This window comes from Phyllobates terribilis, unplaced genomic scaffold (assembly GCF_046119375.1).
Source record: "Phyllobates terribilis strain yellow unplaced genomic scaffold, ASM4611937v1 Scaffold_4__5_contigs__length_816908805, whole genome shotgun sequence".
Classification (NCBI taxonomy): Eukaryota; Metazoa; Chordata; class Amphibia; order Anura; family Dendrobatidae; genus Phyllobates; species Phyllobates terribilis.
Genome location: NW_027362764.1, coordinates 406,135,931 through 406,147,935, shown reverse-complemented (window position 1 = coordinate 406,147,935; position 12,005 = coordinate 406,135,931). Strand labels below are relative to the sequence as shown.

At 43.6% G+C, this 12,005-nt stretch overlaps 1 protein-coding gene across 1 annotated transcript in view; it reads left to right on the top strand.

Moving 5' to 3' along the window:
- Window positions 1-12,005, top strand: part of TMEFF1 (transmembrane protein with EGF like and two follistatin like domains 1) — a 282,319-nt gene that overhangs the window by 143,349 nt on the left and 126,965 nt on the right. The window contains exon 3 of the mRNA XM_073678601.1: window positions 1,067-1,196. Within this exon, the coding sequence (XP_073534702.1) occupies window positions 1,067-1,196 (130 nt within the window). The remainder of the gene's footprint in view (window positions 1-1,066; window positions 1,197-12,005) is intronic.

Below are 12,005 nucleotides of genomic sequence, written 5' to 3'. Positions count from 1 at the left end.
AGCAGCCAGTACAGGGTTAATAAACAGGGGGGATTTATTGTAACAGGGTCAATCTCCACGCAGGGAGTAACAGGGGAAATATGGGGACAACAAGGGGAGTAGCAGGTAACAGAATATAAACGACAATTCACAGTTTGGCTAGATGTAGCAGAGTCGACACGGGTGTAATCGGCAGTTTTACACTTAGCTGACTCTTGTTCCCCACAAGGCAGTTGCTGGCTGATGCCGGTGTTGTTTTCTTCTGGCTTCCCCGCCTAAACAATGCTCCGTCTTCTGGTGGCAACGGGCGGTCTCCGGTTTGACCCGCTGAGCCCCTAGTCTGTAACACTGCACCCCACTTGCTCGGCTCCATGTCTTCTGGCAGCAGCGGGCGGTCTCCGATTTGACCCGCTGAGCCCCTAGTCCATAACACTGCACCTCACTTGCTCGGCTCCACGGCCCCCTCGTCTCTTCTCCCTCTAGCAGGGCTTGACCCCAACTGTCAACTCCCTGTTTTCCCGCGCAAAACTCCTATTTCTCCCTCTTCCTAGACACGCTTACAGCTCCCTGGTCACCTGACCCCTGAGCTCTGGCTCTGGACACGCCCCCAGCTTCCCAGTAACCTGACTCCTGTGCTCACAGTCTGTCTTCCCCCTGCAACCAGAGGCAAGGCCCCGGCAGTTCCGGATTCCTTGTTCTGAAAGTACTTACACCCCAGTCTTCCCCCTTACACATATTAAAGAAATCTGCACCCATACTGCAATAGTAGTGGTGGGGGACAGTCGGGACCCAACAGGTTCTCTTTAAAAATTATGTTCACCTACTACTATTAGTTATTTCTAAACTTCTATTTAGCTTCAATTATTTTGACATGTCTAAAGGATACAACAAATGATTTGAGAAGTGGCTAACAATTGTGTTTCTCACAAAAATAGGATTTTACACCATATTATCTTTAAATCCTCTCTTACCTGCACATATCAGGAGACGTGTGAATCATTGTTCCCCGGGCACCACAGCGCCATGTTCCTGCTGTAACTTCACAATCTTTTCTTAGCTATTTAACAAATGCCACTTTATTTTGCAGTGTCACACTAACTACGTGCCAGTGTGTGGATCAAATGGAGACACTTATCAAAATGAATGCTTCCTGAGAAGATCCGCCTGCAAACAACAAAAAGATTTAAGTGTGGTATCAAAAGGACCCTGCTTTTCTGGTAAGAGCGTCTATCATCCCCATAAACCTGTCTCCACAGCTTATATTAGGCATAAATAAGGCCTCCAGAAATGGGACTCTTAATCACAGACTTTTCCACTGGTATGTGTCCTGGAGGCTGGATCACATGTGTGATTTACACCATGCCTTTAGAGGATACAAATCAATTCACCCTGTGATTTCATCCTTCTGCGGTCAGTGCAGGAGTATAATATTTGTGCATGACCACAATATACCAGCGTTCTGCTCGTGTATACGGGTGTAATGCTAATGGTGGATTTTAACAGCTATTCCTAGAGACCCGTAGACATTTCAGATGCTCATTACATGTGGAAATGCTGAGATTAACTACATGGCATATTAATTTGTTACATCGCTTGATTTTATTTAACTATTTTATGTAGTGAAGCACTCTACCGAGAGAAACCTGAGGTAGTGTCCAATCCAAGCTTTTTATACAGTGAATTGACCGCCAGGACTGCCATATCTGCTGTGACAGTAAATGAATGGGAGGGTAATGTAATACTTCTTAAACGGATTCTGTCAGCAGGTTGTCTGAAGTCAGCATGAGTTTGGGACTGAGACCCTGATTCCAGCTATGTGTCACTTATTAGGCTGTGTGCTGTAGTTTTAATGTAATGAAGGTTTTATTAGCTTATCACTACAAGGACTACAAGTCTTGTGCCTCCTGGTCCATCTCCACAGCCACCACTGATTAGCAGCTTACTGTCAATATATAATGTACACAGAAAGCTGCTAATCAGTGGAGTGGGCAGGGATAGCTTTTGAGCACTGCCACATCTAAAAACTCTAATTTCTTTTATGTTTTATCACTTTTGTACAATAAATACTCTGGAAAAAAATGATTACTTGTGTTTATTTCCATATTCTGAGAGCCATACTTGAATCATTTTTGCAACAACTGAGCGGTATGAAGGTTTATTATTGACGTGACAAGTTGGTCCTATTTTGGGATCTACATAACTTTTTGAACACTTCAAATTTCACTTTTTTGAGAGATGGCATGAACAAAAAAAATAGCAATTTTGGATTACTATTTTTTTTGTAGGTCAATACTAGAGTACAAAATTTTTTTTTTTTGTTTTATTACTTTTACTTCCGATGGCCCCCGGTGTTTTCTCCGCTGCGTCCGGTCTGTTGTATGGGTCGCGGTGGTGTGAAAGGACCTGACAGGTCACGCGACCGCTGACGTCGGCGGTCGCGTGACCTGTCACATGACTCAATGACGTCATCGCAGGTCCTTTCACACCACCGCGACCGATACAACAGACCGGACGCAGCGGAGAAAACATCGGTGGGCATCAGAAGGTAAGCATAATCTTTATTTTTACCATTCTTATTCTTTTTTTTAACTATTACTTGGTCACACTATATAAATCCATGCCGGTTGCTAAAATCGCTTGGAAAAGTGCTTGATAACCCGCATGCAGAAATGCATGCAAAAGCGCTTCACAAACGCTTCTACCTGGCAGGAAAAACGCATGTAAAATCCGCATGCGTTTTTCCTGCCAGGGAGAAGCGGAAAAAATCTGCAGCATTTCTGCATCGTGGGCACTTAGCCTATTACTAGGTGTAATGCTTGGTGCACAAAATACATTGTATCTGAACAAAGAATAACCCCAAAACTCAGCGACATAAAAACTAGTGCAGAAAACAAAACACTAGCGTTGCCTGTGGTGACTAAACATGACGGCAGGAATTTGGCTACTTGCCGCTACTATTTATATTCCACCAACACATTGCTGAAAGATAGATGGGTGAGACTGCAGCAGCTGTCCGTCAGCCACCATTCACCACAGCTTCTGTATACAGGGAATACAGTGTCCTTCCAGCACCTGCTTAGTGGACAGTGTCCTAAACTGCAGGGTAAATCCATACAGGAGTAAACTGGATGCTGCCATTTGCAAAGTTTCTGATTCAAGGAATGAAATATATACAGTGCTGGAATAGCAATTAAACATAGTAGGCACAGGCCTTAGGGCCCCACGTCTTTTGGGGGCCCTGCACAATGGATGTAAAATAATATTGATTTCCTATTGAAAGAAATTTACAATCAGTGTGCCGGCCTGGACTGCTGACATTGGAGGCCAGCTGGAGCAACTGATGTCCAATGTGAACATTACAGCAAGCGGCAGTGAAATGATGCTGGGGGGTATATTCAAGAATTAACGAGCAGTAGAGGAGGGGCATCTATGCGTTAGGTAGTGTCAGCTGTTTGATTGGCCAGATCGAGGAGTGGGAGAGGAGGAGAGATAAGTGGCCGCGAGTGCTCGCCAAAAATAGAATATTCACAAGTAGAAGCTTTGGGACCACAGACGAGTACATGTAGGCCAACTTAAATTACCTTTTCTGGGTTAAAATGAAGTTTAAATACCTTCATTTTGTTCTGTTTAATTCATTTTAATTTGTGTATTATAATTGTTGTTAGTGAAATTAAAAACGTATTTAATTTGCCGGAGAGGCATAAGATTTCAGCTTCTTAGGGTTCTCCATAGAGTTTAATCCGACACAATGTATATATCAGAAAGTGCTAGCTGAAATATTACAAGAAGAATATTAATCTTTGTTATTGCCAAGCAATGTCTGAGAATAGAAGTAAGCACACAGGAAAGTCTGAGATGTGGCTGCAAATGAATAAGAACCCTAAGCTGCAAATTGTATTAAGTGTGAAGGAGATTTCACTGATGTGACTCACCAAACAATAGCCGAGATAAGAGAGGGAGAAAGCTGGCGAGGTCGCATGTGCTGCGCTGAATGGATTTATAGCAATCTCCTTCCCAATTCTGCACACTGCTCACTATGTGCTTGCCCTTTGATTTCTGCGCATTGTTATTCTCCACATGATTCACTTATTTACAGATTAGCTGCCACAGGAAGAAGGTAGACAAAAGAAAAGGCTTCTACAAGGACAGCCCAAAAATGCCAACCACTGCCCTGTTCAGGGGAGACCATGTCAGGATCGCTCCTAGTTGACTTTTTTATTACCATCCATTTTCCTATAATCAATGCTTTAGTCGTTACTATGTACACCATCACTCTCTTACCTTAATTGTTCACACTCATCACTTCTTTACTTTTCTTTATTTTCTTGTTTGCTTACTTATCTTTTTTTCTAAAAGCCGCTGTTCGGATACTCTGATCTCACATAAAAACCATTATTTTAGCTAAAAAATAGAATATCCTGTACTGGACTGATTCTAATGAGTATGGCCAAACGCATGATACTTGAACTTTCTAATACTATGGACTTGGCAGCTATACCGTCCTGCTTGCTGTCAGATTGGGCAGAAGGGTATCACTGGAGGCTCACTTTGAAAATGTTACATAGGTCTGCCCACTAAAGAGAACCTGTCACCAGGTCCAAAGAGGACATTTTTTGCTTTTGTTTTATTCCCACTGCTCCCTTGAGTATTTTGTTTTTTACTGTTTTTGTTTTTTAAATCAGCCATTTGGTTCCAGAGACAAGGGCCATGTTATTTAATGCTTTTTCTAAGACATTCGTGCTTAGTGTTTCTCAATGCACAGAAATCACTTTTTAATGAAATATCAATGTGAGATCGGTCTATATCTCTAGACAGTCAGACTTTTTTCTTAGTGTATTTTACTGTGCTAGTTACCAAAATGACAGTTTCCTTATCAATTTGACAAGATAATGTGCTCACTCACATTTATCCATTGTGAAAAGTCGGAAATGTTCTTTTCAGTTCTTCTGACAGTAATTAAATTCATCTTAGTTGCGCTGAAGTCTAGATGTGTGTAAGATAACAATGTTTCCCATGTATTTTTATTGTATGCAGTGCAAAAATATTAAATGGGAACTTGAATAAAACTTTGAGTTTAGCGAAATTCTACAGATGTCAAAATATATGTATATACTGTGTGTGCACAAATATATATACCTGTGTGTATACATTTATGTGTATATATGATTATATATACACACACATACTCACACACATATACAGTGGCATGTAAAAGTTTGGGCACCCCTGATCAAAATGACTGTTATTGTGAACAGTTAAGCAAGTTGAAGATGAAATGATCTCTAAATGGCCTAAAGTTAAGGATGACACATTTCCTTTGTATTTTAGACAAAAAATATATATACATTGTCATTCATTTTTTACATTTTAAAATTACAAAAAGGAAAATGGGCCAATGCAAAAGTTTGGGCACCCTGGATTGTTAGTACCTAGTAGCACCCCCTTTTGAAAGTATCACAGCTTGTAAACGCTTTTTGTAGCCAGACAAGAGTCTTTCCATTCTTGTTTGAGGGATTTTCATTCATTCTTCTTTGGAAAATGCTTCCAGTTCTGTGAGATTCCTGGGTCGTTTTGCATGCACTGCTATTTTGAGGTCTAGCCACAGGTTTTCAATGATGTTTACATCAGGGGACTGTGAGGTCCATTGTAAAACCTTCACCTTGCACCTTTTGAGGTAGTCTGTTGTGGATTTTGATGTGTGTTTAAGATCATTATCCATTTGTAGAAGCCATCCTCTTTTCAATTTCAGCTTTTTTACAGATGGTGTTATGTTTGCATCAAGAATTTGTTGAAATTTCATTGAATCCATTCTTACCTCTATCTGTGAAATTCATGATTGATCCACCCCCCTGCTTAATGGTAGCAGATTTTTATCAAGAATGTCGCAGTACATGTAGCACTATTGCCGTGCCCCAGCATGGTGTCCCCTTCTCCCTCCATTTGGGACACTGGCTTACTCACCGCTCCAGTCTTCGGTGTGCTTCCCAACGTGCTTCCTGCCCTCTACTGTGCACGCTGCACTGTGTGCCAGCAGCGCGCCTAGTGCGCGCGTGCTCCTCTGCTGTTAAAGGGGCAATGCGCGCATTTGGTAAATGCCCCCAGCTAACAGCTGTGAGGCATTTGGTTAAAGTCTTCACTTGCAAAGTGTCTCCCAGCCTAGTATCTTGTATAAAAGGCATCCTCCCCAATTGGAAGGTGCCTGAACAAACCCTATAGTTAGTGTTAGGTAGTTTGGTGTGTGCAACTGTATGTTGCCAGCTCCCCCTTCCCTAGTCTGTTAAAACTATTCCAGTATCCTGTTTCCCATTGGTCCAGTACAGTTTATTCGTATTCCTGTTACCGCTTCGACTGTGTCCGATTCCTGAAACCGCATCGGCGCTACCTGTCTGAACAGTTGAACCTGTCCCAGTCTGACGATACTGGCATAGTACTGCTGGAAACCAGTGGCTGAAGGAGCATGAGCAGAACAGCAAGCGGTAGTAGAAGTTCTTGTAATTGGCAAAAGGAGTTGTAGGAAACAATCTGTAGATAGGTGAGAACAATCTAGGTAATAATGTTCAGGAGCTTGGAGACTGGAAACTAGGCTAACAGCTGGACACAATACTCAAGCAATGAGTGAGAGATCCATGCGGCTTTAAGGAGGCCCAAACAGGAAACAAGATGGATCCCACAGGTTCAGAATCTGTCATATTAGTAAAGGGCAATTTCAGAACACAACAGCAGCCTCCAGTGGTAAGGAGTGGGATTACAGCACAATTTAATAAGGTGAACAATAGCAACCACTAGTGGTCAAACTGTAGAAGGATAACTGGAATTCTGACACCCAGTGGCCGTCCTGTCTGCACAGTCTGAACCTGTCCCAGTGGCCGTCCTGTCTAAACAGTCTGAACCTGTCCCAGTGGCTGTCCTGTCTGCACAGTCTGAACCTGTCCCAGTGAACGTCCTGTCTGCAGAGTCTGAACCTGTCCCAGTGGCCGTCCTGTCTGCACACTCCGAACTTGTCCCAAGTGGCTGTCCTGCCTTGTTTGAGAATCTTAATTAACGTCTCTGACCCTTGGGGTCAGCTGCTACTGCCGGACACTGCCCTGTAGTGGCACCTGGCAGCTACCTGCCGTACAAGCCGGACCTCACCAGTAGAGGCTCTAGTGAACACAAAGGTAGCTTAGTTACGCCCCTCCAGTGTAAGTCCGGTCCATGGCACAATGTGTCCACAAACCATGTGCGCCACTTACGAGCGTAACAGTTTGCTCAGGCCATGGGCCCTCGCTGATCCCCAGTTCTCTCTGCTCTCGGAGCTGGGTCGGTGGCTGATCCACCAGCAAGAGAGCCAGGAAAAAATTTTGGTCTCATTTGACCAGACTATATTCTCCCAGTATTTCACAGGCTTGTCTAAATGTTGTTGAGCAAACTTTAAGCACACTTGAACATGCTTTTTGTTCAGCAATGGCGTCTTGCATGGTGAGCAGGCATACAGGCCATGGAGGTTGAGTGCATTACTTATAGTTTTCTTTGAAACAATTGTACCTGCTGATTCCAGGTTTTTCTGTAGCTTTCCATAGGTGGTTCTTGGATAACTCTTCTAATAATTCTTTTCACTCCCCTATCTGAAATCTTGAAGAGAGCACCTAATTGTGGCCGATTTATTGTGAAATTATGTTCTTTCCACTTCCGGATTATAGCCCCAACAGTGCTCACTAGAACCTTCAGTAGTTTAGAAATTCTTCTGGAGCCAATGCCATCAGTATGTTTTGCAACAATAATGTTGTGAAGGTCTTGAGACAGCTCACTCGTTTTACCCATCATGAGATGTTTCTTCAGTGTTACCTTGGCAATGAGACACCTTTTTCTAGGGCATGAGTTGAACCAGCTGATATTATTTTTCACTAAGTGGCAGGATTGGTTTCTAATTACTGATAGATTTCAATTGTTTTTTACACCCCTCTTTCTTCATGTGTTCAATACTTTTTCCCCAGTGTCATTTCTAATTATTACACATAACTTAATTTATGGACATCTATGGTTTGATTTCTTTACCTACGTGGATTGGATGGGTTGATACCAACATCTGGTGAGAATTTCATGTCAATAGCACCTATAGAAATATATTTACTTAGAAAATTATTCATGTGATGAAATACTTATTTCACCTCCTGTATATCATATGTCTCAGATACTTTATAATGGATCTTATCATATCTAATTATAGATAAGATATTATTTGCTTGAACTTGAATGTCTAGCAATTTTCTCTCCTGTTTATTGCAAGTTGCTCCACCACACTTCAGCATGACTTCTTGTATTCCAGGGTTGTGCCTTACCCTTAATCTGTTGCCTATATAAAGACCCAGGAGAAAGAAGTTCTGCTACATGCTTTCGAGGTGGCTGCACTGGTTGTCACAATCACCTTGGCATCATTGCTGTGCAGGGCCGGCTCCAGGTTTTTCTGGGCCCCAGGCGAAAGAGTCTCAGTGGGCCCCTTTAACACATACCATGATTCATGATGCAGAGATACGGCGGAGAAATATATATATATATAGTACAATGCAAAGATTTCACTTCTTACATTACATGAGTGATATCTATTGTAAATTCCACAATAGCTCAGAAATCGGTGAATCGCTCCACACAGAATACTGGCCCCCATATAAGGCTCCATACGGAATACTGGCCCCCATATAAGGCTCCATACGGAATACTGGCCCCCATATAACGCTTCATACGGAATACTGGCCCCCATATAACGCTCCATACAGAATACTGGCCCCCATATAAGGCCCCATACGGAATACTGGCCCCCATATAAGGCCCCATACGGAATACTGGCCCCCATATAAGGCCCCATAAGGAATACTGGCCCCCATATAAGGCCCCATACGGAATACTGGCCCCCATATAAGGCTCCATGCGGAATACTGACCCCCATATAAGGCTCCATGCGGAATACTGGCCCCCATATAAGGCTCCATGCGGAATACTGGCCCCCATATAAGGCTCCATGCAGAATACTGGCCCCCATATAAGGCTCCATGCGGAATACTGGCCCCCATATAAGGCTCCATGCGGAATACTGGCCCCCATATAAGGCTCCATACGGAATACTGGCCCCCATATAAGGCTCCGTACAGAATACTGGCCCCCATATAACGCTCCATACAGGATACTGGTCCCCTTATAAAGCTCCATACAGGATACTGGCCCCCATATAACGCTCCATACAGGATACTGGTCCCCTTATAAAACTCCATACAGGATACTGGCCCCCATATAACGCTCCATACAGGATACCGGTCCCCATATAACGCTCCATACAGGATACTGGTCCCCTTATAAAGCTCCATACAGGATACTGGCCCCCATATAACGCTCCATACAGGATACTGGTCCCCTTATAAAACTCCATACAGGATACTGGCCCCCATATAACGCTCCATACAGGATACCGGTCCCCATATAACGCTCCATACAGGATACTGGTCCCCTTATAAAACTCCATACAGGATACTGGCCCCCATATAACGCTCCATACAGGATACCGGTCCCCTTATAACACTCCATACAGGATACCTGTCCCCTTTTAACGCTCCATACAGGATACTGGCCCCCATATAATGCTGCATGCAGACTGTTACCCCCCCACATAATGCCCCATACAGGCTGTCCCCCCTTATAATGCTCCATGCAGGCTGTTACCCCCCACATAATGCCCCATACAGGCTGCCCCCCCTTATAATGCACTATGCAGGCTGTTCCCCACCTTATAATGCCCCATACAGGCTGTCCCCCCCTCTTTATAATGCCCCATGTAGGATGTCACCCCCCCTCTTTATAATGCCTCATGCAGGATGCCCCCCCCCCCTTTCTTTATAATGCTCCATGGAGGATGCCACCCCCTCCCCCCCCCTTCTCTTTATACTGCCCCATGCCTCCAAACATTAAAAAAAAAAAAATCAAATACTCACCTCCCTTCTCCTCACCTTCTATCTGCTGCCCGCTGCTCGGGTCCGAACTCCAGCGTTGTCAGCGTCTTCCCGCTCAGCGCTCCCTGTGACGGCTCAGGGGAGGGCGCGGTGTAAAGACGTCACCGCGCCCTCTGACCTGAGACGTCACAGGGAGCGCAGAGCAGGAAGACAGCTGATCTGCGGAGGCACGGGGAGAGGTAAGTATCCAGCTGCCGGGGCCCTGAGCAAGCGGCGGAGAAGGGCGGGCGCTGACACCGCTCTCCTCCACCCATAGCCCAGCGGGGTGCGCGACCGCCAGTGGGCCCCTCTGCCTGCTCAGGGCCCCGGCATTTGCCCGGGTGCGCCGGGTGCTGACGCCGGCCCTGTTGCTGTGCTCCATCTTTGGCGCCCACTCATTCTACCTAACTTGCGTGATCTCTTGCACCAGTTTACCTGTATACAGTGCCACAACAAGCAAAGTGGTGTGGTTTTCACAACTACTGATACCATCTCAGCCATACGGCAGTGCTTTTTTACAAGGACTACTCAGACTATTGCTTGAATATCGGAATAAAGTTTTTGTTTAAGGAATATGTCTTCTCATTCCTCATTCATTCTCTAGGACGAGTCTTGATGGAAGCACAAGAGATGAGCAAGGAACCCTGTTCATCTTCACACCATTAAAAAAATTGGTTCCTGCACAAAGAGTAGTGCATTTTTAACATGTGATAATCTCAAGTCTTGCACTCTTTTCGTGACTCCATCATCCATGTAGACACATATTTATACAGTGCCAGTTTTCATCTGAGGGTGTCATGAACTGCTGATACATTGGTCCGTATGGAAAATCAGCCATGTGCACTAGCACATTGGCTTTAATAGGTGCGCCTGCTCTCTGTGTTATCTGTGGCACACACATTTTTATAATATGCGTTTCTGAACAAGCAACTATATGTGAAAGTCACCAATATCTGGACAACACTTAGTTTGCTGTTATTTTTTTAGCAGTGTAGTTTTTAACTTTATTTTTCCCAGTAAAAGCCAGAAGAATGGGGAATATCAAGGAGGTACTTATACTACCTTTCATTGCTGGATTCACTTCTGCCTTTGCCGTAAAAATAACCACAAATAGCCAAAATAACTACTACAAAAACTTATTTAAAAAAAAACAACTCTGTGTATGAAACCACCTTTATTTAGTTTAATAAATATACTTATAGGGAATTTAGACTGTGAGCCCCAATGGAGATAGCGATGCTGATGTCTATGAACGCTGTGGAATTAATGGCACCGTATAAAGGAGTAAAATAAATGAATAAATAAATAATAAACATGAAAACCTGCTACCATATCTATTATTCTATCATACAGTTATATGAAAAAGTTTGGGCACCCCTATTAATCGTAAGCTTAATGTTTTTAAAAAATTGGTGTTTTTGCAACAGCTATTTCAGTTTGATATATGTAATAACTGTTGGACACAGTAATGTTTCTGCCTTGAAATTAGGTTTATTGTACTAACAGAAAACGTGCAATCTGCATTCAAACAAAATTTAACAGGTGCATAAGTATGGGCACCTCACCAGAAAAGTGACATTAATATTTAGTAGATCCTCCTTTTGCAAAAATAACAGCCTCTAGTCGCTTCCTGTAGCTTTTAATGAGTTCCTGGATCCTGGATGAAGGTATTTTTGACCATTCCTCTTTACAAAACAATTCCAGTTCAGTTAAGTTTGCTGGTCGCCGAGCATGCACAGCCCTCTTCAAATGATCCCACAGATGTTCAATGATATTCAGGTCTGGGGACTGGGATGGCCATTCCAGAACATTGTAATTGTTCCTCTGCATGAATGCCTGAGTAGATTTGGAGCGGTGTTTTGGATCATTGTCTTGCTGAAAGATCCATCCCCTGCGTAACTTCAACTTTGTCGCTGATTCTTGAACATTATTGTCAAGAATCTGCTGATACTGAGTGGAATCCATGCGTCCCTCAACTTTAACAAGATTCCCGGTGCCGGCATTGGCCACACAGCCCCAAAGCATGTTGGAACCTCCACCAAATTTTACTGTGGGTAGCAAGTGTTTTTC